Genomic DNA, 26785 nt, shown 5'->3' on the forward strand with positions numbered 1-26785 from the left:
TTTTAACCTCAAAAAAATTAGATCCTTTTTGTTCTGACTTGAACAAAAAATAAATTCTATGTGAACATGAATTCAGTCTTAGAATTGAAGTATTTCTTACAGAAATTAAGTTTGCTTCTTCTTATTACTAAATATATTGGCTATAACCTTTGAACAGTAAAAATAAAACATGGCTGAGAATGCTTTTCTCCTTTTTTTTTTCAAGTAAGCACTATGTGAAATTACTAGCTTCAGAGAATAGTTACAAGTTTACAAGTTAGTACAAATCAATAAACTAGCTGAAACAGCTTGCAATAGGCTTCTTATCCATCTTTTTGAACACTGCTGCGCTTGTGAACAATCTTCATAGAAGACATCAACAGGCAGTTGATATGAGTTAAGTTGCTTCAGAAGGAGCCAAATCATGCCAGACAAAAACTGAGAGAAAGCCATTTTTTCAAGGCCTATGAGAAAGGGTAGCTACAGAAAAGTGCAGTGACTACTTGGGCAACTGCAGGTTACCAGCTCTCTCACAGAATAATCTCTGGCACTCTTAATTCAGAGACGTCTGCAATGCCAGCCTTCATGTAGCTGAAATGTTCCCTCCCTTCAGCCTACGTTTTTGCATAGTATTGCTCCCAATCAGTTTGGGTGGAAAGCAAATACTGAGCAGAAAGAAAATGGTAAAACTACTAAGTTGAATATCCTTTCCAAATACTAATGTTTAATTTTGCATATTTTAACATCACAGTGAAATAATGCAGAAATTTCTCTTATGTATTTGTACATCAATGAACTTCTACACGTTTTTGGCACTGGTCCTTGGCAGAATGAAACCAGGGGGAGTTACCAGTTAAATTCACAAGAAGCACTTGCAGAAGTAGTTACTTTGTATTCAATAATCTTTATATAATCACAATAGGCAGTGTAATTTTTGAAAATATGTGTTACACAGATACAGAGAGAGTGAAACAGCTGTGACAAACCCCATGTCAAACATTAATTCAGAAACCCACAAAGTGTTTTAAAATCATCTTGTCAGTGTTTTTCCCCCCACCAAATTTAAAACCAACAATTAGGGAAGAAACAACTTCAGGGTCAGCTTGATTATTTCCATATAGTGATATAACTACAGCCAAGTTGTGTGTCTGAATAATTTCTTTTGATCCCTGCCTGAGTGCATATAGAATGCTGCCAGCAGCCTAGCCTGCCTATTTAGCTTAATTCATCTTCCTCTAACTTAGGCCTGTTTACAGCAGCAAAACTTTCCCAGGTGTTCTACTGTGCAGGATCTTCACTCAGGGCAGGCTGACACAAACTGCACAGCTGAATCCAAGGAGGTCACCTCCCTGCTGATAAACCTTGATAACAGCCCTACAGCTCCCAGGTCAGAGCCAGTGGACTCTACAAGCAACTGAACTTGGGTCTGTCAGAACATCATCACAGACAAACCCCTGCACACATAACCTGACAGCTGCAGGGTATCTCTTTGGCTAAACACTGTAATTATAGGAATTTTCTGAAAAGTCCTACTAGATTACTCACTTTAAAGTTTAAAGCAGCTATTCTGATTACCTCTTGTAATCAGAACAGCTGCTTTAATTTAAATGTAAAACCAAATTAGAAATGTTTCTCCTAGAGCAAAATTTTGTGTTGAGTCAACCTAGTTAGGGAGACAGAGCCTAAAAAGACTGTACTGAAAATTCAGTTTATTTTTATTGAGTTTTACTTTCAGTTTATTATTACTGATTTCACTTTATTATTACTGATTATTGTCAGTTTCACTATAAACCCCCCAAATCTTACTAAGTTGGTTATTTAATATGTCTAGAAATAAATGGTAAGAAATAATTCAAATTGTTGCTTTCCTACTATGGGGGATTATATTTTATAACCAGCAACCAACTGGTTATTTATGATTTGCACATGATTACATTCTGATTTATACTTCCAAATGGGTGTGCCATGTGGTTAGATATGTACATATCCTTGCCATGAATGCAAAACAATTCTTGATGAAAGCAAACAAATTCCAGATATGTATGTGAATTACATTTTACTTGAAAACCTTGTTTGAAAATATTATTCCCTGATACATCTTTTCTGGCTAAAGAAATGTAAGAACAGTAGCTAGACTGTTCTAAACTTACAAGCATGAAGAAACCCAGCAAAAAGATGCAAAATAAAGCAGTTGCAAATACACTGGCTTTTCTGAAGCTAAAATGGTAGTAAATTGTAAGGAAATTATCATTAAAAAGTATTTTCTCTTGAATGAATGGTCTACATTTGCTGAATAAAAAGGTTTATTCACAAGAGGCAGATGAGGGTACTCTTTGCTGAGCAATTATTTCCTATGTCCTGATTCCTATTTTTTTTATTTGAAAGGCTAAGTGCTGTGTTTACACAGTTTAAAGATACAATTACCAATAATTTAATAAATATGCAGGAAAACCTTTTCCCTTGCTTCTAATGGGAAGAGAATAACTCTACCTGTGCTCGCTTCTCCATATCCTGACAAGTGCCCAGCTGTTCTTCCATTGCAGCTCTGATTTGCCTGGCCTCATACTCCAGCTGCCTTCTGGTCATATCTGTTTGCAAGGAGAACTGAAACCAGAGTACCAGAGAAGGCATTTGAGCAAGTTACGTTTATGTAAACAGTGTATTTCTCAGAACAAAAAGCAGAACAATTTCATAAACAAACAAAACGTAGTAATGCATTCTTAAAACATGACTGTGTTATGAGAAACAAGAACACAATGATGTTCAACTGAGTGACTACACCTGAGTTTAGTCAAATGACTAAATATAATGAATAAGCATTCAGAAAGTATCATTCCTTACAGGAACATCTGGCTGTTACCAACTAAATTGTGATGTGTGCCATCTGAATTGGCATTTTCAAAAATATTCAGAAGTATTAAGCTACACCACATAGTGATGGCATTCATTCTGCTGATATTTACCTTATTTCTAACTCCCCTGGGAAAAGAGCACAAGTGCTAAACCCAGGAGCAGCAATACACCTAAGGAAAGACTTTTGAATTAAAAGAAATTTCAAGGCAGGTGCAAAGCTCTTCACTGGCTTTAGACAATTACTCAGTCTGTAAATAAATGAGTCTCCAAGAGCAGTGCTTCTGGAAGACTTCACCAAGGTCAATTCAGAAAGTCAAAAGAAGACAACCATCAGCAGGCACCAAATGGGACCAGTCATTTTGCTGTGTCTGGATTAAGAAGTAATGAATATAAATTGCTACGAAAGGCCTTTAGTGTACTGTTAAGTAATGCACTCTAATCCTAAAAGCAGCTAAGTGAATTCATGATCTATGGAACAAGGGAGACAACCTTAAAACCTATGAGAGTGACAGAGATACAGGTGACAGTGCTTTGGGAATGGGTTGCCCTTCCTCAAAATGTTTTCCAGGTCTTCTCCCTTGGTTGTGATGCTCCGCTAGGCTCAGCCATGGCTCAGTATTACTTCTGCCCATTGAAGAAGTGTTTCTGTTGTCTGTTTCCATTTCCAGAAGGCTTCATCAAGTGTGACTCTATCAACCACACATTCACAACTCTGTGTGTGAAGGAATGCACTGCAAATACATCCAAGCTGCTGACATCTAACAGGAAATACTGCATTATGTAGGATATCAGACATCTTCATTATCTCAGATAATGGCAACTTGACTATAAATAGTTTGGAGGAGCCAAGGTAAAAGCTTACAACACCACCTGCATAGGCTGCAGAATCACTCTAAGAAGTAAAAGCTCTTCTGTACATTGTAGTTTGCCAACATTATTCTCAGAACTAGAAAAATCCACCAAACAAAAGAACAGGGGGAAACAGAGTTAAGGAAGTGCACTGACATGCAATTAATTTGTCATAATGACTTTTCAATGCTCCTCTGTTTTCACTGACATTTATACTGCTATATATGAATTCTGATGTGTAAAATTCTATGAGAAAAATGTATGATTTAGGTTAAGTTATCATTACATACTGAATAAAAAAAAAAAATTGAACTAAAGTGTTAGTAGAGAATGCCACTGATTTAATAAAATACACATAGCATCTCAACAGAAACTGTAGCACCAGACACCTCGCCAAGCACTCAGAAGGTACTTACATTTTCAGTAAGGGGGAGACTATCTATCCTTTTAGTCAGGTTCTGAAGCTGGGCATAATACCAGTCCTTTTCTTTCTCTTCCTTCTCAAGCTCCGCAAGCAACAGGGATCTATTAAAAGCAAAAGGAGGAAGTGTCTTACACTTCATTTCCATCTGGAGGTTTGAATAAGGCACTAAGGAGACATTTAGTTCAGCTCCCTGGCTCTGGCTAATCAACCTATCCACTCATCTGTCCTAAGCATTTCAGGTCCTCATCTATGAGATGAAAAATACACATACTTCTCTAAAAAACCCACTTCAAAATCCAAAGCTAAGAAACCTTCTGTGAAAGTAAAACCAGTTATTGTGTGTTAACTTGCACCCTGCTTCTTGCAAACAACATTTAAGAAAAGGTCTGTCACAGAAGCAAGTACAACCCTCAGTCCTGTTACTGAATTGAGAATCTTCACCTCTGCACTGTCATTTTACTCATTTTGTCACCTGCAGCAAAACTATGGGTAAAGCACACAAAATAAGCCATTTCTCTTTTAAAATACTTTTAAACCAGTATTTCCCACCAAATATTATAGACAAGATACATTTGCAGCTATTAATATCATTTTAAATGGGTATCATAAGCACACTGCATACCTAAGTAATAACTGAGAAAGACAAAATGAATAATATATGCAGACAACCAAGGAAAAAAATATATATATTAAAAATTTCACATGCTATTTTACTAATCCTTCATGAACCGAATTTTATATCATTCTAAACCTTATGAATATAGTGAAATAACGTTCATGGCTACTATATTCTTCAAAATAAATATTAAAATTTTCCAGCAAAACCTGGCTGGTAGGAATAAACAGAAAGCCACTCTTTTTTTTTTAAACAAGTTTATTTTCTTTCTAATGCTAAGTACTGTTCTTCCTTCTTATGTTCTAATACTGGTCATTTACAGAAATGACAAAATCAACCCTTAACCAAAAAACAGAAAGCTGCATACACGTTTGCCCAGTTTTATATCCCTTAACTTTTGCATCCCTCTCTGGCTGTGGCATTTCTGAACGAGTGCATATGAACCTTTATAAAGCACACAAACACATTATGGATAATTACTCTAAGTCATTAAGGACCAATTACATAACATACAACAGAAATACAAATTTCCCCTATTTTGATAATGCATCACAGACATGCTTTGAGAAGGTAATCCATCTTCCACACAAAACAAAGGACAAAGAATTTTAAAATTTGTGTTCAGAAGAATCTGACTTTAAAAAATGTTTCAAGCTAATTTTGATGATTTAATATATATTGCACATCCAATATAAGCCTGTGTGCAAATGGAAAATTAAAAGAGGATCCCTCCCTTCAACATGATGCTGGAAAACTACACACATCTAAGAGTGCTAAGTGTTTGTAAACATTAACAAAATTACATGAATTTCCAAATTTGATCCAACAGTCATGCTGAAACAGATTTGTTTTAAGGATGCCAAGGTTTGCAATAAAAATGACTGAAAAGAAGTAACAAACAATTACCGTAATTTGGCAGGTAACTCGAGCAGTATCACAGAACAGCAGTAATTCTTCAGTCACAAGGATGTGGCTGACAGACATTCCTAAAGTCCTTCAGGCAGACTGAAGGCAAAACTAATAGATGGTGCTTGGGGAAAGCTTGTTGAGAAAGCCTTTTTTCCCTCCCACCTGCCCATTATCTTGCCACATAGCCGTGGTGCCTAATCTCTGGACAGAGTGAAATTCTTCACTTTTTACCACTCTGAGTGCCCAGGCACCAGTTTTGTCCAGGCTGTGAAATAAAAGTTGCAAACAAATAATTAATGCAATCCTTATAAAAAGTATTTTAACTTTTGAGGACTTGTAGATAAAAAGGACTAATTCTGCCTCTGGACATCAAAGAACTGGTAGCAGAAACTGGAGGGATTACTTTCAGCTAAGTAAACATGTGACTGAGCTTGTCTTATGAAACGTAGGATGTTCAGTATGTGAGACAGTGTGCCATTCAATCTGTTTCAACATGCACAATGGATGCTAGATGCAAGAAAATTAACTTGGGAACTGTACTGGTTTAGATTTGCCCATCTGAATTTCCTAGCCAATGCGCCAAAAAATGTGGTGGATCTCAGCGCTGGCTAAAATCACCAGTGCACTTACCCATTTCTTGCTGTGAGATATGGATCAGGAGAAAGGCAAAACTGGCTCAAAACTTAAAAGGTATAAAGAAACTTTACTAACAGGACTGCAAGAATAAGAAACACCTTTCCTCCCCCTGCCCAACTTTTTCCTTTCCCAACTGATCAAGTAGAGACAAAACCTGGGATGTTAAATCAGTTACCAACTATACAACAGTCTTTCCTAAGTTCTTGTAGGGAGAGTTTTCTCTTGTCATGCCATGGAGACTTCTCCACAAGAAACAATTCTCTCATGGCTTTTTTATTTCCACCATTAGCAGCTGCCCAGGAAAAGTTTTACCATTGCGAATTTCCTCCCATTTTCACAGCCCTACTACAGGTGTGTCCATGGGCCATGAACTCTTGGGGTATTATTTTAAGGATGAGCTGTTCAAAGGCAAAGGTTCTCTCCATCTGACTCTGTGATCATCTCTGGGAGCAGAGGTTTTTTTCTTCTCCCCCTGGGGGCAAAGGGTCTTCCTCACTCTCATCTCTCTCTCTGTTCAAGCTTCTCATAGGGTTACAGCTACTCCACTATCTGCTTGGCTTCATCAATGGATGCCTCCGCTCAGATCTACAGTTTGAATACTTCATCCCCCCATACTCTCCCATGAATAAAGGAGATATTTCAGTATATCACTGGCCATCTGCCCATTAGGGCATCTCCTCATTCTCCTTCCATTTGAGGCTTGACTCCTTCTTTACTGACTTAAGTGTTTTCATGTTGTCTTTCTCAGTGTCGTCACTCCTTTTCTCTCCTGCAGAGAAGAACAAGGTCTGGAGGTCTCATCTGCCTATCTGACAGGGTTCCATTTTTTATCTAGTGGCCGCAGCAGGCATGGTGCTGGATGTCAGGCCACTCGGGGCACCTCTCTGCCCTGGCAGGGGAAGTAAGCTCGGCCTGGAGCTGTCAAGCGCCACGCAGGACTCAGCGTCGGCAAGATGTCAGCAGCCGTGGCCAGGCCCAGCCTGGGGCCGGGCTCCTGCCGCCTCCATTCCTCGCCCGGGAGCCGCTGGCGTCCGGCCCGGCCTCCCCCAGGCCGCCCAGGCCGTGGGCGAGCAGGGCCGGCCTCACCACACCTCTGCTACCTCCTGGGTCCGGAAGCAAGAGAGAATTCTCAAGCTCGTAGTTTTTAAAATGTGTAATTCACAGAGGTGGATCTAATTTCTAAATGGTTCAAAATGCTATCATTTCTCAGAACTAGCCAGCTATTGACCTTTTCTAGGCACAGTGAAAGCTCCCAGCAGCTTCACTCAGAGAAATAATTTCTGTGAGTGGTTTCTTACTCCTTCCCCAAATGTCATTCAATGAAAAACCAGCACAGGAACCATCAGTGCTGCATAAACAACATAATATATGACCCGAGGGCAACTTGTTTAATTTTATATTGTCATTTTGTTTTCTGAAGTGATGCTTCATTTGGGATTACTAGTGTGGTATCAGTGCTCCATGAGAATTAAGGTTTTAACAGTCTTTAAGTTCTTTCAGCACAAAATCTGAAGGGTCGCTGCAACTACAGCAGGCTGCACTTCAGTTTCCTTGAAAATAAGCAGCAGTTCTCTGTAGATATGTTTGATAATCTTTTCCCCACATTTAACCTTACTCTGAGATACTATTTCAACCAGAAGTACAGATGCTTCTGAGGCTCTTGGAGCTTCTTAGGGTTAGGAGAGGATTTAAAGTGGAAGAGCTGCTACTGGTCATGGAAAACAAGGTGGAAACAAACACTGCAGTTATTCCATCTTTTTTATACCCCCAAGATGTTCACATTAGGACTTTTACAGCATAAGAGAAAATTCTGTTCTCTGTCATACCCTGTCAAGTTCATTGAGAATTCAGCAAAGCAAATGAAGAAAGCCTTTGGAACTTTACACTATTGTTATGAATTAACAAAAAGTTTGCAATTTGAACTGTTCTTCTGAAGAGGGGTTTTTCAAAGGCTGCTCATGTACTTTTGAAGCTCCAAACAACAGAAGAAGCTGAATGAATGCAGAAAACTCTTTAATTCTCTTTGAAGTATATTCTGCATAATTATGTCAATATTATTCCTGGCTAAAAGGGAGAAGGGAAACAAACTATATGCTACTCTACTTGCATTATGTAAATCACAACTGTAAGTAATACTTTAACTTCAATTGGTGAGAGATAAAATGAAATCTTGAAAAGCAGTGCTGATGCTGTAAAGTCCGAGGTAAGTTTTACCAGCCAGCCAAAAGGAGATAAGCATAATGGAAGAAAGAAGCCATGAGACAGAAAATGCTCCAAATCAACATTAAAGAAATGAAAAAGGAATGGCATAAACCAGAAGGAGTAAAGAAGGCATACAAACATTTTCATATAAAATTTCTCAGAAGACTGTCATCATTAGTGGCTAATTACAGAATTAAAAAAGATGAGATTATTAAATTTGCTAAATTGCCAAGGGCAAACAAACACAAAAAAATTTTAACATGCAGTGTACTCTGAAAAATTTTGTTGTTGATATTATGCTCTTATCAAGTATACCTGGAAATAGCCAGAGAAAGCAAGAGATATTTCATGGTTAGAGTATTCTAAACTGGCAATTTAAAAGCATAGCACTGCAACTGCCCGTTTTTTTTTTCTCCTTTGTTTTTTTTAAACTTTGGAATTAGAAGAAAGCCAAGTAAATGAGATATGCATCAATAATTTAATCTTCATTCTGGCAGGCAAATCAATTCATAAATTTTCTTCCCTTCAGAAGTTCACTTTCAGTCAAGTGTGGTGGGTTGACCCCACACCTGACTGGATGCCAGGTGCCCAACAAATTGCTCTAAATATTTAAAAACATCATTTAGTCCTCACACACTGTTGCCCATAAGCAGCATATATTGTGCCAGCATGTTAAAATACTGAGTGGAAATGGTCTCTTGCTGCATATTTATGAAAAGTATCATTTTATTCTAAATTATTTTAGGCTTGTCAAGTTCCAGAAGTTCTTGAAAGTCTGTTTAAGTGCAAAAATCCAAAATTGATAACCAAATATGTGCCTAGTAAAAACATTTAGATACACATTTAGTAAATACACCAAACAAGTTTAGATGCAAAACACAGGAAAAGAAGTGGTTAACTTTCCTTTAGAAATGGTAGTGACTCTAGATGCACAGTCCTATACCCTCCCAAGTTTTGATTCCTTTGGCTACCCAGGTTGTCATCAATGCCCTACATGCTTCCACATGTATCCTGATTTTTGGAATATCCATCATTTCATTAACAATGAAGCCAGGTGTGATCTGGCCATGCCTCCACAGATCCATCTTCTCCACAGAACAAATATTTACCCCATTACTACAACAGTAACATGGCCTAAACCATTCTGAAATTAAAACATTCTCATCTCTTTTCTCCAGCGTTATTTGGAACACAGACTGGTTCACTGCCTAAGCTGTCTTCACTGCCAAGAAAAATGTCCAAAGAACTCTCACCTCAGAATCCACCAGGGTGGGGAAGGATCACAGACCATAAATCAGAGGTGCTAATCACCTTAAAGAACTCTGGCTGCTATAAACGCTGCTTGTTCCAAGTGAGCAGGAGTTCACTGGAACCACAGTGAAAGTTCCAACTCTGTTTAAATATTTTAGTATCATCTCTAGTAAAATACAGCATTGGAAGAATACAACAAATGCAGTTTGTTAAGACAGTCAATAATAGACACATCAGACTCTTGAAGACTGAGATGAGGAAGTAGATACCCCCAAATTCCTAAATATTCTTATACAGGTCCTCAGAAATCTACATTTTATGCAGCAGAACAAATATCATTAGTGGTGATCCTGACTAGGAGAAGGAAAAAACCAGAGTGGCTGCTAGAACAGGCTCAGTATGGTAGGACCAAAAAAAGGGATCTGGACATAATATCTTGGAAGAAAAGCATACTCCTTTCAGGGCTTGGCTGCAAAAAATTTGCTGAACTCCAGAGTAAATCCTTTAGAGCAGGATTTTTCTAGAGCGCTGTCCACAACCTACTCATTACCCACAAAGCTTTTGTATTACAACTTCAAAATGGATTTTTTTCTTGTTAATGTCTACTAGGCATAAATACACTGGGTTGCAGTTTATTTGGTTTTGCAGCCCACAGATTGATAACCTATCCATTAAGTTGGACCAAATCTTTATGAAATCCTGTCTTACAGAAGGGCTTCTGAAAACATCTGGTATTTCAGTCAGGTTCATTTTAAGAAATAAAGATGGCTTCAGTGGAAACAGCTGCATGTCTCTTACTTTGCATTTCCTTTGTGACTGATAAAGTGCTTATCTGAACATAAAATTCTGAACATAATTCAGGTATTATGACCTGAAAGTAAGCTCTTCCTATAAATGGGTACCACTGCCTTTCAAGAAAAGAGATTCCAGGATTTTTTCAATGCAAAACAACTGAAAATAAGAACACATATTTTGTTTAACTGATACATCTGCTGAGAGAGTAGAGACACTAGGTAAATATCTGCTAATAGTAAATAACTGATAAACCAGCTATGGTACTTAATAACCATTTGCAAAAGAGAGAAAGTGATTTCACGATCACATCATTACAGCTTCAGTGTTTATCAACAGTGGTGAGGAGAAATGGAGACAGAATGCTCCACCCTCACTATTTAAATGTTTCACACAGTGACAACCTGCTTATTAAAATAAAAAAAACCTTCAGCCAACAAAGAGAAAAAAGAAAATGCACATATGAAGAAGCACTATAAACTGAATGATACTGAAAAAAAAATATTTTTCTGCATGTGTATCTAAATAAAATGTAGGTTCCTGGTTTATTACCTGTCAAGGTAAAAACATCACTGATCAAAACCACATTCATGATAGATACGTCAGTAAACTTCCATGTTAAAATTAGAAGGCAATCCATGCTGGAGGAATAAACAAATAAATTTACCTCTCTTTTTCTAGCTCTTCTAAGTAACCAGTGCTTTCTCTGCTTCCATTCATAAAGCCTCTTCTTGGAAATGACCCCATGGGGACTGGACTGCACTCCCCTGAACGGCTCGACACGGACCCTTCCCGGCTCCCGTAGGAACGCACGGACACCTTTGGCCTTAACTTCACCCCAGCGAAGCTGGTGCTTTCCAAATTCAGTTCTGGATAATAAACAGCAAACGTTTTTCAGAGCTGAAGGTTCAGCAGCACAAAGTTAAAAAATAATTTCTATCTTAATTTCTTACTTCCTGAACAAATGTATGGGTTCTTTTCATGGAAACATTTTGCACAGAAATGTAGTGCAAATACTGTGAATAAAAACAATGGATATGGTGGACTTGGAGAACAGCAGTTATCTGAGCAGATGGCCAAATTGCAATCCTAGCAAACAGAACAGTATCCCCACAAAAGCCTGCCTGCCTCCTTCCCAGAGGACTTAAGAAATGGATTTTTGCATAAACATCATGTGAATTACCTTGTGGCCCACTTCCTAACAATTTATTTTCCAGAAATCCTGCAAATGCTTCACCATCATGTAACACATGACTCTGTTCATCACACGGCTCTTAAGTGTAGACATTCCTATGAAATTTCTGTGTCAGTGGCAGGGATAATGGATGTATACAGGGAGTCAGTGGTCTGGGCTTGCTGGCACTTCCCATAGAATGGGATGATACACATTCCAGCACATGCTATAGGGAAGGGGCCATCAATTTACAGCATGACAGAAACAATTCCAGTAATATGACATGAAGAGGGCAGGACATGCAAACAAGTTTAGAAAATTGGTGGAACTACACCAACATTAACCTATACGGATTTTTTTTTCTGAAGAAAAGAAATGCGAGTTATATCAAAAGCAATTAATGTGAAATCCTAGTGTAACAGTAGCAAAGTATAAATGGAGACTTTTTTTTTTGAGAATGTATCTTAAAATGTTTAGCAAAAATGTTTAGGCACTGAGACTATGCCTAATCATTAAGGTCAGCACTGGAAAAAGATACAAATTACTTTGAAAATTTTATCCCAAATTAAAAACAATGGAGAAAGAAATTAACCTACTTAAAACATAATTCTAGATTTACCTTTAAGTCGTTCCAGTAAGTCAATTTGTCCAGAAGATGCCATTGCCTCATCTTCAATACTTCCTTGTAGCTGTTTCAATACCTCCTGTAAGAAATTGAGCCTAATTAAGAAATCCTTACAATAATAACCCACAAAGTAAATACATCACATCTTACCCTGAAGTGCACACTCATGAAACAGCTGCTGAGACACTGATGTAAAATATATTTCATGTGAGCAGTGATCAAGTGTCATAATTTTAATTGCCATCAGGTACTTTCTACAATGTTTCCCCCAGCACTGTCATGATGTAAAGTGTATCCTGCATAAACCTACCTGGCAGTCATCTATTGGATTATTTGGAAGTTCTTTTCAAAGTGAATACCAGTTATTTTGAATTAAAAGATGGAGAAACATAAGCAGAAAGAAATCAGTCAGTCTTGTGAAAAGACATTTTGGCTATGTAACTAACAGAAAAATATCTTGACTAGAAGTAATCCCCAGGATTCGTTTTCTTTAAGGCCTTAGCACCATTTAAATCAGCAAGAAGAATCATGTTATTCCTACTACAAATGCTACTATTACCATGCCTGGGAGCAAAAGATTTAGTTTTCTTTCATGGCATATATCATTTGTATTATTACTACTTCTATTTTAATCACCATCAGGTTGACCAGAAAGAGATGCAGACTCTTTCATGCAATTGAAGCTTCAAACCCAAGAATAATGCCCTGTGCTATTGAAACTATGTATGATAAAATTACACAGCTGAAGGAACATAGTTCTGATGCACAAAAAAAATCATAGTAAACAATGACTATTACACTAAAGGGGCCTGTAAGCCCCCAGGTCCCAAATGCTCAGTGGCCTAAATTCAGGTAGAAAATTAAACGCAAGATAGTGAAAGTCTTTCAATATCATGACAGATGCATCAATAGCAAGAACAAATAAAAGAAAAAAATAGCTACAAGGCAAAAAGCCCCTACCAGCATTTAAAGTATAATTTTTTTCATACTGTGCCACAGAAAATACTTTTAGAAGCAGCAACAGAAAGGAGACTAAAGCAATTCTGAATAATGCAAGGTATTCTGTAATTTTCATACACGGACTCTGCAAAGAGGATTGTACTTCTGTTCAGATCTGAAAACTAATGAGTTCTAGACAATTAAAAAAGATGTCCATACCAAAATTTTGCTCTTTTAAGAGTCTAGTACACCTTACTGTCAATATTGGTGGGTTTTGCAACTTACACGGAAGGTACCTTTTAAATGCATTTTTCTCTTTTCAAGAAAAAAAAAAAGTGATATCCATAAAAGTCAAAATTTTCTTTAAGAGTGCAGTGATTAGCTTTTCTATATTCAAAGTGCTGTTTCTTGTAATAAAAAAGTAGGGTAAAAGGATTTTGAGTACAGAACTGTGCAGAATTCTGAGGAAATAATCTCAAGCCCTAGATTCAGACCAAATTGTAGGAGCCTAGTTGCAGCAGTCTCTGCCATGCTGCACTGGGAAGAATAATTCTGCAGTAGAGACACCTAAATTTCCAGTTTACTGATGGGGTCAAGGTGTTTGTCCACATTCATGCCTTAGTTTGGACCAGTTTGATGCCAGACTTCTATCCTCCCACACCAGCTTGTACCTGGATTCCCATCAAAGGTATCTTGAAGCATGGGCCTTTTGGATCAAGCCAAGCCAGCAGTTACACCAAGGACTGCTGATAGGCATTCACTCCATGGGACCAGGCTGAAGCTAGTCCAAAGACTAAATACCCTAAAATATATATTGCATGTGTGCTGAGTCCTCAACACAATTCACCTAGAGCGCAGCTCCTACTCTCCTACTGCACTGCCTGTTAAATGTCAGCTTTGCCTTTAGGATCAAACCTGGGGTGATAAAATCCATACTCTTGGAAAGACATCTTCCCTGTGCTTGTGCTTTAAAATATGTTCAAGGGCACCCTCATCAGCCATATGGCCCAGCCGTCTCTAAACATAACATCTGCCCTGTCAACAAAGGGAGACAAACAACTAATGTGGTGTTTCTCAAAGAAGGGCTCCTGCACTGTCTGATGCAAGAGTTGATCTGTAGACACCAGTCTTAGCTTAAAGTCTAAAAGGCAGTGTGGATACCTAGAGCGGTCTTGAGAGAGTTTTGCAGTCTTATTGGAAACCTGTCAACTCAGGTAAATTTAGAAGTAATTAATGAATCTTTTTCTCTGAAAACAGCACTGTTTTACAAGGAATAAACCCAAAATCCCACCTCTCCTTCCATTCCCTTTTTAGAAGTCTCTCACTCACATGTGTGGGACATCCGCTGTTTCAGCATGTTCAGGATACTTCCCCAGGCAACGAGTCTTCATGATGGTTTTGCATTAATTGACATTTGTTGAGGAGGGAAGAGGCCACCCATGGAAATTATTTTTCTGAGAGAAGCTGCTAAGAGCTTGGCCTGTGCCCAGCAAAAACCAATAGCTGGCTAGCTCTGAGAACTGACAACCTATTGAACCATTTAGAAGCTGGGTCTGCCTCTGTGAGATTCACATTTAAACATGGGAAAGCCCAGGAAGTCGCACTCGTGGCTTCTGGCTTTTGAAGAGGTAACTGGGTGCCGGTGGGACCGGCCCCATGGGGCCTGGCCAAGGTTTCCTGCCCCCGAGGGGCGGTGAGCAGGCTGCCGAGCCCCTCACCGGGGAGTCCGCCGAGCCCTGGCCCGGGGGGCAGCTGGGGCCCCTTCCCAGTGTTTTTCCAGCGGCACCTCTGGGCCGTGCCAGCCGGGGGTTATATTGGCTCTGGGAACAGCCATGTGGCCGCACCAATGCCAGGAGTGGCTCTGTGGTCTGCACTGGGGCTGGCCCTGAGGCCAGGAGCGGCCACCACCATTTTGTGCCGGGAGCAGCCGCGTGGCCAGGGCTGCGCGGCCGGAATCAGCACAATCGGGACAGTGGCACACGGCCCTGGCTGCCTCGGCACGGCTCCCAGTGAACTCTGTTTAGCTGCTTTTAGCCAGCCATGCTGTGGAGAGAAGAACAAAACCAGCTTTTCTTGCTTTCGGCGCTCTGTACGAAGGAAAACTGAGCGGAGCTGGCGGCCGGCACGGCTCACGTGCTGTCAGTGGAGAACACGTGAGCAGCAGTGGAAGGCTTGGTGAGCAATCTCCCTGATGCACAGACTGCATGAGATCAACCTTTCAGCGCTGCAGAACTCTATGAAAACTGTTTAGGATGATAAAGCTTGAGAATAAATGAACCTACGAACACTGATTCTCTCCTGAATCAGGAAAAGGAAAGGGGGAAGACATGTAAGGAAAACAACATGGGACACTGAGGTCAGTAAAGGAGTCAAATACTAGTTAGGAAGGGATTGAGGAGATGCCTTAGTCTTGGGCTGAAATTCTCTTTGTAAGGCTATGGTGAAGATGTACTTTTGATATAGAGTTTTTTCTCCCTAATTCATGAAGTCCATGGTGGGTGCAGCATTCACCCGCAGCCCATGAGAAAAGCGCACTCGTGCTGGAGTGTGTGGATGCTGAAAAGCTGTAATCTAATAAAAAGCTTGAACAGACAGATGAGAAACATTGCCCCAAACATAGAAGAAGAAAAGCCTCTGTTCCCAGAGATAAAAGAAGAGAACTTTTGGTTTTTTATGCTAGAACAGTTCATCCTTAAAATAGTACCCCATAAGTTGACATGGTTCATGAAAGCAGCTTTGGGAAAGCTGCAAGGCAGGGGAGGGACTTTCACACTGTGAACAGATTTTCCTTTCCTGGGTGATTTGCTGTGACATCAAATCCACAAGAAAATTGTTTCTTGTGGAGAAGAATCCATGGCACGGCAAGAGAAACTCCTCTCCCTGCAAGAACTGATGAAAGACTGTTACAGAGGTGGTAACTGATTGAAAATCTCAGGTTTTGTCTCTACATTGTTAAAGGGAAAGAAAAGAGGTTGTAAAGAGGAGAAGTGCTCTGAAGGTTTTATTCTGATTCTTATTATTCTTTTAGTTCTGTTAATAAAGTTTGCTTTATACCTTTTAAGTTTTGAGCCTGCTGTGCCTTTCTCCTAATTCATATCTCACAGCAAGAAATGAGTACATACTTCTAGTAGGTGCTGGCAATTTGAGCATTACCCACCACATTATTCCTGCTCTAAGTGCCAATATGAGGAGCTAAATGGAACTACCATCAGCTTTTCCTGCCCTGACAAATTACATGACTGAGGTATCCAGGCAGCAAGGGACTGCTCTTTCTAAATACTGGCAACAGTTAAACATTAGCACACTGGATTCACCTTGCTCAAATTTTGCTTCAAGTCATTTAAGTTTTAACTTTTAGTTTTTGTATCATCCCCTTTTCCCTCCAACAGCAGATGCATTTTTCTCAAGTTAGCTTTTCTGTATTTTTCTACATTTCTTTTCTACAGTGCCATTGCTAAGGGGACAGTGCTGTCACATCAACTTCTAACTCCATCACAGTACACTTCAAAATCTAAGCTGACAATTCAACAGGCAGCTCAACAAACTAGACAAAGGTTAGAGAAGATGCAACCTCTGGGCCAGATACTGGTGTACTGGAAAATGAAGCTGTGTGCTAAAATGACAAGTCGGGGAATTTGCAATTTTACTTGAATACGGAACAGAGAAGTTTTCTGCAATAATCCATCTGGAGGAAACACAGCAAATTATCTGTTACTGTGCTAATGAAAATTTTTATTTATTCACCATTTATAATCTCAGATTCAACACTAATGCTGTTTACATGGATATAGTGCTTTGAAATAGTACTTTTCCACAATAATTTTATATTAAATTTGATATCATGTTTGTTAAAGCCCAAAATAGTCTCCAAGGCTCAATTAGTATCTGTTATGCATATTTCAGTAAGTATTTTAGTAGTGGTTTACAGCATTATTCCAAGCAATTTCTTTACTGACTTAGCAGTACTGAAAAATTTTTTACTGAAAAAATACACAAAAGGAAGTCTATAAGAAAAGGCTGCAAGGTTTTTTCTCTTATTTTAAAGAATGCAAGTCAAAGTATTTTAATGGTCACTTAAGTATAACCTAGTTTATCTTGCCTGTGCAGAAGTACAAGAGAATGTTTTTGGAAATTAAACAGGCCCTATGACTCATTATCATTTAAAAGGGTTTCTGTCTTCACATCTCTGGACTGTGCAGTACTGAAACAGTGTCTATTTTTTGTCTGGTTGGTCTGTTTTTTTTTATTGGACCCTGTGAATACAATTCTGACGTAAAACCTACTTGATGAATAATTAAATAAAAGACCTCAGATCCATCAGCATGTAACTGCAAAACCATGGTAAATAAAAGCACCTTAACTAACAGTAGATGCACCCAGCTAAGTGGTAAGGGTTCCTGTAAATAAAATGGTTAAAGTGCTGTGAATTTACTCAACCTGCTAATAAGGAAATGAATCACAGAGGAGTAATGCTTACAATGGCAAATTTAAAACCCCAAGGAGTTAAGGAAGTGTATTCAATTTTTGGGAACTGTATGTATAAATATCAATACTTAGGAATATTTCAAAATACGGCATATGTAAAAAGACATTTTGATGACAAGTCAGGTATGTCTGGTCTTTACTATTCTCTCCCCCCCACCTTTAAACACTAAGCTTTATGACTTGTATTCACTTTGTCATAGCTATGTGTTATTCAGTGAAGGCTAAAATAGATTAAAATCATAATGAAAATTAAATATATGAAATTCCAGGATGCAGTACACCAGATATACTCACAGGCCAATTATGCTGGTTATCCCTGTATTCACATTTGAGTATAAATCCAGGTTTAATTGCACAAATACAGAAAGTATTCACAATTTCAGAGAGCAATTCAACATCTATTAGTAGCATACAGTATGGGAAAATTCATAATGAATAAAAAAATAATGGTTAACCAAATCAGCATTATTTTTAAATTACAGTATTTCTGACAGCATTGGTACTCAGGTTTTTAACCTGTTATGCTGAAAACTTAACATAAAAATCTCTAATTGAAAATAATTTTTGACCTCCAATGGAGCTGAACATTGTTTCAATTACTATTTAAAAGAGCAGAAAAAAAGGTAACATAAAGTAAACTAAAAAAAAATCACTCAAATTCCACAACTACTGAATCTGAGAACGGAGGAGGGAAGACATCAGAATACTGTATTTTTTTAGAGATAGTAGAAACTTAAGTTCAAGGATTTACATGACCACATGAACTTGACAGTGCATTAGTTCTGTCATACACAGTACAACATTCACAGGAGCTGAGGGAATGTTTGTGATGCCTTGAGAGGCTACACAGAACAGAGGCTAGACAGTGTTAAAGCAATGAAGTAGGTATTTGTTAAAGGGCCTTCAAAAATACATCTTGGGCAATACAAGAGCCTGGCCGAGGCTCCACCCAAGATGGACGATGTGCCACATGTTTTTGTTAAGTTTTGGTCCATTTACATATTAGGGTAATTGTCCAATTACAGCTTCAGGTTAAGAAATCCCATACTCCCAGATTAATCTCCTCAATTTGCAGTTATTTATGCTTTTTGCTGGAGCTTTTGCAGCCTGGAGCTACAATGATGTCCTTGGCTCTTAGGCTGGAAAAGGATTGTTTTGTCTAACTACGCTGTAAAGAGAACTTACTAATACTTTATATGTTCAGAGTAATATACTGATGCAGTACAGACTCTGGAAAATATGGAAGTTAAAACTTAAGGCATCACCTGGAAGGAGCTCTTTGCTCCTACACATTTTAGTGAATTATGCTGCTGCTTAATCAGGCTTGGTGGAAGCCCTTCTAATTGCCCAAAGTGCCAGCACTGCTCTAGCTGCTCAACCTTGTAACCAGGTCCAAATGATAATACCACCAATGACAGCACTGCTGACTGAGGTCGAACACTGGGGCAACTCAACTTTCAACCTTGCAGAAAAAGGAAAGCATTTCTTACGTGAAATGATGTTGTTCCTTTTAATTTTCAACAATATGATTTTCTAAAAGGAAAATATTCACCTGGTGACACCATGCTCAGGAGCTGTCACTTGCTGTAACCACTTACAGAAGACAGCACCAACTATTTAGTGCAATCACACTGTCAGGTCAACTGAAGTTATTTGATTTTATGCTCAGAAAGAGGATTGTCTAAAGTAATGGCACTAACTATATATAACATTAGCTCAATTTCACCTAAATTCCAAAAAAGAAAAGTCAATTCAATTTTCCAGCCAATTTGGATCCTGATAGTAACTTTAGAAATGCAAAGATCTAAAAATATTACTTACTGTAGGATCATAAAAAGACACAGACATTCAACAATATAATACCACTGCTGCTTCTTTGCACATTAAATAAATTCACTGATATTTTAAATATCAGTGTTTTGTTGGATGTTAAACTACTTTTTAAACCACATTTTTAGGTCATGTAAGCTTAAAAATATGCCTGACTACATTAGTTGTGCAGTCATTGAATACCCAGAACTTCCTAGAATTCATCACTTGATGTAATTTGTAAGAATAATTTCAGCTTACGACAGTTTCTTCCATTAACACATTAGAATTTACCAAGTGATTAATACACATAATTATTTTCAAAATTACTTATATTTTGGAGGATCTAACCACTGTGCTATCTCCTGCATTATCTACCATGCTGTCAGTGTTGTAATTCCCTTGTCACTATCACAGATGTGACAGTCTCCTTTATGTGCCTTGAGAACACCATGAGCTCTTCCCTCCAGAAAGGCTGGAGTGCATGTGGCAGAAAAAAACCCACAAAAAACCATTCTGCACATAAGCGAAGTAATTTGAGAATGAAGATGCAGGCTCTTATTAGGGGAAAAAAAATAAATAAAAAACATATAATGTTTCATGTGATTACTGTTTTCCTTTGCAAGACTTCAAAAGTTTAAGTGCTTACATGCTGGGTAAGGATGTGTTGAAATTAAATGAAAACAAGGCAGATAATAAAAGGAAAATACTGGGTGAATTCACACAGCACAAGTTACAGAAGCTGAGAATTTAGCAGCTATTTCACAAATATTAACAGGCAAGGAATGCTACTGCTGAATTAATCTTTTCCCTTTATTTGTTCATCAAACAATGCATTTTGAAAAAAAAAAAATAATAAATACATCATTGCTCTCTCAGACAAGACCAGCTACTATCATGTACAGTAAGGCTCTTCATACAGGCAGTTAAATACAGCAAATATGAAAAATCAGAAAGCTAGCATGGCTACTCAAAGAACAAAACCAGGTAGTACCATATTCTGTCCATTTTTATTACACCTGTGCAGAATGGGATGAATTCAAAGCTAAAAGAAGCTCCCACTGAGAGCAGGGGCATACATGCCCTGCTGTGCCTGTGTAGCCAATCCTTTCGAAGGCACCTGACTTTTAGAGTGTCAGATATTCCGCTACACTTGTGTCTCCAATGTTCCCCCCTTAATAAGCAGGTAAAATGTTAAATTTCCACATCTAGATGATTGACAACTAATGTACTAATTTTTAAAAATCTCTATTATTTCAGAATACAAAACACAGTTTGGTTACCCTGAAAGCAAATTATTTTGTTAGCTTGTTCTGAATGCAATTGGATTTTGAGCACTGTCTGTTCAGTGCTGAGGTGTGTATCTCACAATTCTCACTTAATTCTCCCCTACTAGCTAGGCTGTCCAAATACAGCGCTTCTCATGGGGACTGCAGCAGTGCAACTTCCAGAAGCTATGTGACCCACTCATAATGAGACTGCAGTAATTCAAAGAGACACTTTAGCTAAGAAATCCAGCTGACAGAAGATGGAGTTTTAGTTTACTTTTAATAATGTGAAAAAAATAGTATTTTCTAGTAAAAAATGCTCAATTCTTCCTGTAGACTCAATTTCTATAAAGGAGTAACTTCCAAAAGAAATACTTCACTCATTACACAACACTATATGCCTGAAAATATGGATTAAAAAACTTCCTTTTCAGAAGTATATTAGAAAATAACGCTATGTTATACCAGTAAGTATTTTTATCCATCCTGGGAGCATTAAGCATGCTGACTTTGGAAAGTTTTTTTGTAGAATAGGTAAAATTGTATTATAGACGTATGGACCAACTGGCAAAATCAGGATGACATCATCTACTTAAAAACTGTCATTTCCTTAATATTTCAGTTTGGAAACCCAAATAAAAAGCCTTTGTTAGTTTGTTTTTGGGGTTGTTTTTGTTTATTGTTTTGGTTTTTAACTCTAAAAATGAAAAAGAGTACACTCTGTTGTGCAAATTACTAAGGGTTTTTTTGTAGTTTACCTCAAATATAAATTTTTTTATTGCTACAAGAAAAGAACAGATCTGCTGGTAAAATTCACTGGAACCAAGACAAATATGAATTGCACATAAATTTCATTAATTTATGCTTTTAACTGATTGATTCCCTCACACAGCTTCCTTCTCAAAAGCAGGAAACTTATTACACAAACTCCTCACTTGTTGCTGCATCTTTAGCTGCTCTTCAAAGAACTTCCAAATCCTGCATTTCCCTTTATTGACAGCTGGAATGCTCCTTTATGTTCCTGCTTAACGCTCTTCAAAAGTGAACAACAAAATCTGTGGGAAATGGAAAAATGTAAAATTCCACAGATGCTGAAGGGTTCAATCTGCAACCTTAGAAAGTGCTTGGGTTAATGTAATGATAAAGGTACACAAACATTAGGTAGAAAAATTATCAACATATGTTCCTATAATTTTAAGTAAGAATATGTCTTGAGTAAGTAAGAAATTATATTAGGTAAAATAGTGAGAAGTTTAAGCTGTGACAATGTGATTTAAAGTAGGCTAGGGATCTAGAAGCTAAACAGAGGTGTGTGTGAGTATGTGACCTATCAGTTTATTGGCTAAAAGATGGACACAGTGCAGCAGAATTAAGCAAAAGTGATGGGTTATTAAGTAGAAACAAGTTTTGTGTTAACTGACTATTGGACCAGAATGTTATATATTGCTGTGTGAGGAAGAAACCTGTGACTTCCTTGAGCTATGGCTGCCTTGTTGCTTCTCTCCACACCTTTGAGCCTGATCTTTTGTCTGGCTTACTTAAGTAAGAAATCACCTTAAATAGCATGGTGGTCCCATCCCTCGTATTTCATCTCGACAAAAATCCAGTGAAGTATCAGAGAAATCAAGACAAAGCACCTCCTGTGTGCCAGACAGTGTGTGGATCAAAACATGCTTTAAAAGAGCTCTAAGTTTAGAGAAGAAAAACAAGCTCTGTTAAGAAAGCAGAGCCTGTAGTACCACATAAATATCTCCTAAGAGCAAGCAGTACAAAAGTCTTAACCCCAAATCCCTTCACTCAGGCCACATCAGCCAGAATGCTGAAAAAACAGTCAGACCATTAAAATGAAGTTCTCTCATTAGAGTTGGCTGGAAGCTGCAAGGAAACAATGGACATGGGCAGATTCAACAAAGGCACCTCTTTCTGAGGTACACTCCCTGCATAGCAATGAGCAAATGAAAAGTGTGCTAGAAGTTTCTCATCACTTGGTGACACAAAGGCTAATTAAGGAGGGAAAAATTATGTCCAACTGCTTCAAGTAGAAAGTGAAAAAAGAAGTTTCTTTCACTACAGTGTGTATCCAGGTAAGCAGGATTCTTCTCTGAAGAGCTGTAAAAGCCAGGCATGCACAGACTGACCCAGGATGATGGGAAACAAAAAAATGCCACAACTGAAGGATGAAGTAAAAGTGGCAATGTATCTGCAACCTCACAGCAGTACTGACATTACAGGATGATCACAGAATCTTTGAATCACTTAGGCTGGGAAAAATCTTCAAAATCAGCCATTAAACCCACCACTGGGTTAGTCCTACACAAAACCGTGTCACATCTACATGCCCTTCGAATGCATCCAGGGATGGTGACTTCACCACTGCCCTTGGCAGCCTGTACTTGGGCTTAACATCTCCTTCAATGAAGAAATTTTTCATAACATCCAATCATCCCTGGTACAATTTGAGGCAATTTCCTCTTAGCCTGTTACTTGTTATTTGGGAGAAGGGACACATCCCTAACTCACCACAATGTCTTGTAAAGAAGTTGTATAGACTGAGACGGTCCCCCATGAGCCTCATTTTCCCCAGCTTCCTCAACTATTCATATGATTTGTGCTCTAGACAAGAATCAAGAACAGAATTGAGAGCAAACATCATCCTTAACAGTGAGAGAGACCAAACATCTTTCCAAACCAAACTCCTTCCTCTCCAACAGCAGGAACCAAGTGAAGATACATGAACAAAAAACCTACTGTTCATTTCTCTTGCATGTCATCTCCCCAGATTCCCTCTGGCCTTGACTTGCAGACTTCATGAAACCACATCTCCAGTGGTTCTACGTCCCATGGCAAAAGCATGATACAAACCAAGTTTTGTTTTGCTTGTTTTCCACTGGCTATCTCACAATATTATTTGATGTCCTTAGATCGATTATTCAGGAAAACGACTAATTCTCTAATAACTCTCCTCATGACACTTACAATCTTTTATCAGAGGTCAACAATCTTCTTCCCATAATGTCCCCTTTGCTTTTCCTGTGACTTCATCTGAAAAGTCTCAGATCACTTGATTTTTTTGGCACCTAATATGATGAATTCTACTAGGTCCTTCCTGAGGGAGGTTCATCAGAACAGAATATTCAACTTCTGGATCAGCATGTATTCATCTTGACACAATTATAACTGTTCTGTTTCCCTATTTTTGCCCAGTAATTCCCAATATCAGACCAACTTTGTGGATCCAGACTAAGCACTAACCTGGTGCTACATGGAAAAGCCCTTTCATTTCTCAGGTATTTAAAGTATCTCTAACACATCTTTCTATGCTGTTGACATATTAATTCAGTCCTCATGGTGTATATAGAATTAAGGCTCTTTTCTAGAAGCCATGATTCCTCAGTGCTTTTGACCACGTGTAAATTTTATTTGCCATGTATTCAATTTACTCCCTCAATAACAAGATTCTTATTCAACTGTTCACACTCCTGTGTTCATTTTTACCACCAAGAAAATCATCAGTCACACTTTTCTAGCACACACTTTTTTTCCACATGACTTAAGACAATGTTGAAAAGAAATACTGGTAATGGCAGAAATCTCACTAAGATACTACTGGTCTTCTAAAGTTAAAAAAAAAAAAAAAAAAGAAGAAAAAAAAAGAGACTATTTATTCTGCACTTCATTTTATATGTTTAAGTTGAATAATCATCAAAGAACCAAGAACCTTTAAATTAAACCAGACAGGGCCGCTGGGATGTTTTAAGCATAGTAGGAAAACATCCTCACGTCCTCTATGACCAGCTGCTTGGACACAATACTGGTTTTGGTCCATGAAGCAACTATATAATCCATTTTGTTATATCTGACTTGACCTCTTAGCAGAAATAACAACATACCAGATAACTCAGATCTGTCAGAAATCAGATTCTGGAACTTAGATCTGGAAATAATGCTAATATTCTAATGTGCAACAGGATACACTAAGAAATTAATATTGTACTACATTCAGGATTCAAATAAAACATCTCAGGTTATATTTCAGTTTAGTTACTATGTGCAGCCTACTCAGGAACAGCAATTTCAGATCAAATATATCTATTTTAACATATTTTAACATTCTCTTCTGAATGGTTTGCTTTCATAGCTCCACATAATTTTTCAGTTGTGTTTTTCTTTATATGCCTTGGTGAAACATTTCACTGTAGGCAATGCCAACCAAAAATCTTTTCTCTGAAGATAAAACAAAAAAAGGAAAAGGCAGGATGCAGCTAAAAACACTCCCTCTTTGCACAGAAATGGAAATGTGATGTTATTTGACACAGTAAATATCCCCAGCAAAAAAAGCATAATTTCTGGTACCTTAGAAGCAAAACTGTTGTTAGATTTCTGAAAATGCTACTGAGAACCTGTCAAATATATTCATCTACTACCTACTTGAGGAAGCACACACAAAGACAGATGGACACTGCACATGCATATAGCATGTATCAGTGTGTAAAGCAGCATGTATCAGAGATCTGTGTGAATATGCTGAGCTTCAAATTCTAATTTGCAAGCATGTGGCTTACCACAACACATTGAACCAAAAACTGCCGTGCCAATTAGAATAACATCTTCAACACCTTCTATGTTCTATGAGGATCAATAAACACTGATGATCAGAGACAGCTGATCAGAACAAAACAGGTTTTCAAGGTTAAATATCAAGAAGTGGTGGCTAGGCAGACTGTAAGGCCACAAAGTATGATTTGTCAATTTAAAAGAAAATGGGATCATTTGCTTCCCTGATCAGGGAGACATCTGATAAGAACAGTTACTCATTCCTAAAGAGAGAATTGCTCAGTAGACATTTAAAAGGAAACCTTAAATTTAGTCAAGAGGCACAATAATATACAAATAGTATCTGAAATCTTACTCTTAAAAAAGTGTGTGATTAAGCCATGAGTATACCCAACATACAGGATCAGCACTTTTAAAAAGTTTTTTTTAAACTCTTAGGACTTATAGATCACAAAGCGCAGCTTCCATGTCAAAACAGGCAAGACAGTTTAGTTAGTTTCTGGAACATCCTGAACATCCATCTTCTCTTTTTTATAGACAAACACAGGTTAACAAGGTCCAATTTGCAATGAACACATTTTCCAGTGTCCCTTTTCTTAAAATGAGACAAACAAGCTACTGTAGTTGCTAAATTGCTAACTTGCTGGTCAATCTGCTATTCCTGATAAGAATTTGTATATTCATTCTTTCCAATATTCATAGAAAGATACAACGGGAAGTCGAATTTGCACATAAAATAAAATGCAACTTAATCATATTTAGACATAAAAGTACACTGTAGTTCTAATATAAGCTTTCTCATAATTTTTTCAAAACCATCATGACAGAAGATGTAAACCAGGCACCGCAACATCTTCTATAGCGTTGTTTTACCTTCAATTCTGCTAATTTGAGTATTACTTCATCAACATCCCAAAGTATGCATAGCACTGAAATAAATCTGGGATATTACACTCTAGAGACTTAATATTCCTTTTGCTACCACATTAAATTACCATAGCTTAATATTTTACAAATTAATTCAGAATAAAAATTCTCAAAATAAAATATCTCCATCCTTGCATTTTTACGTAGTGAAAATACGTTTTAATCCAACATAATAGCATCTCAAGTTTTGTTGTCTGGCTGTCTAATTAGCAGAGGAAACTCACAAACACCATCAATATCAAAAATAAACCACTCTCTAGATCTGCAGTGTATACAATTGTAATGACCTCTCTAGGACCTTGTCTTTTAAACATTAATTCTTTCAAACATGCAAACTAAATAAAACCAAAAAAACTCCCACAGAAAATTATTAAAACTAAAATGCTTATATGAAGAAAATTATCTGCCTAAACACCACCCTTCACAATACGTGAATGAACAGCTCATGATTTTCTGAAAAGAGTTTAACCACTGCAGTTTCTTCATAGTGTAT

At 37.8% G+C, this 26785-nt stretch overlaps 1 protein-coding gene across 11 annotated transcripts in view; it reads right to left on the reverse strand.

Annotated features, from left to right (window-relative positions):
• Window positions 1-26785, reverse strand: part of APC (APC regulator of Wnt signaling pathway) — a 103541-nt gene that overhangs the window by 35249 nt on the left and 41507 nt on the right. For all 11 annotated transcript variants that reach the window (XM_086868082.1, XM_086868078.1, XM_086868081.1 and 8 more), the window contains 4 exons: window positions 12305-12389; window positions 11179-11380; window positions 4098-4206; window positions 2470-2583 (listed from right to left, as the gene is read on the reverse strand). In XM_086868082.1, the coding sequence (XP_086724208.1) occupies window positions 2470-2583; window positions 4098-4206; window positions 11179-11380; window positions 12305-12389 (510 nt within the window). The remainder of the gene's footprint in view (window positions 1-2469; window positions 2584-4097; window positions 4207-11178; window positions 11381-12304; window positions 12390-26785) is intronic.

This window comes from Cyanistes caeruleus, chromosome Z (assembly GCF_971803275.1).
Source record: "Cyanistes caeruleus chromosome Z, bCyaCae1.hap1.1, whole genome shotgun sequence".
NCBI classification, from domain to species: domain Eukaryota; kingdom Metazoa; phylum Chordata; class Aves; order Passeriformes; family Paridae; genus Cyanistes; species Cyanistes caeruleus.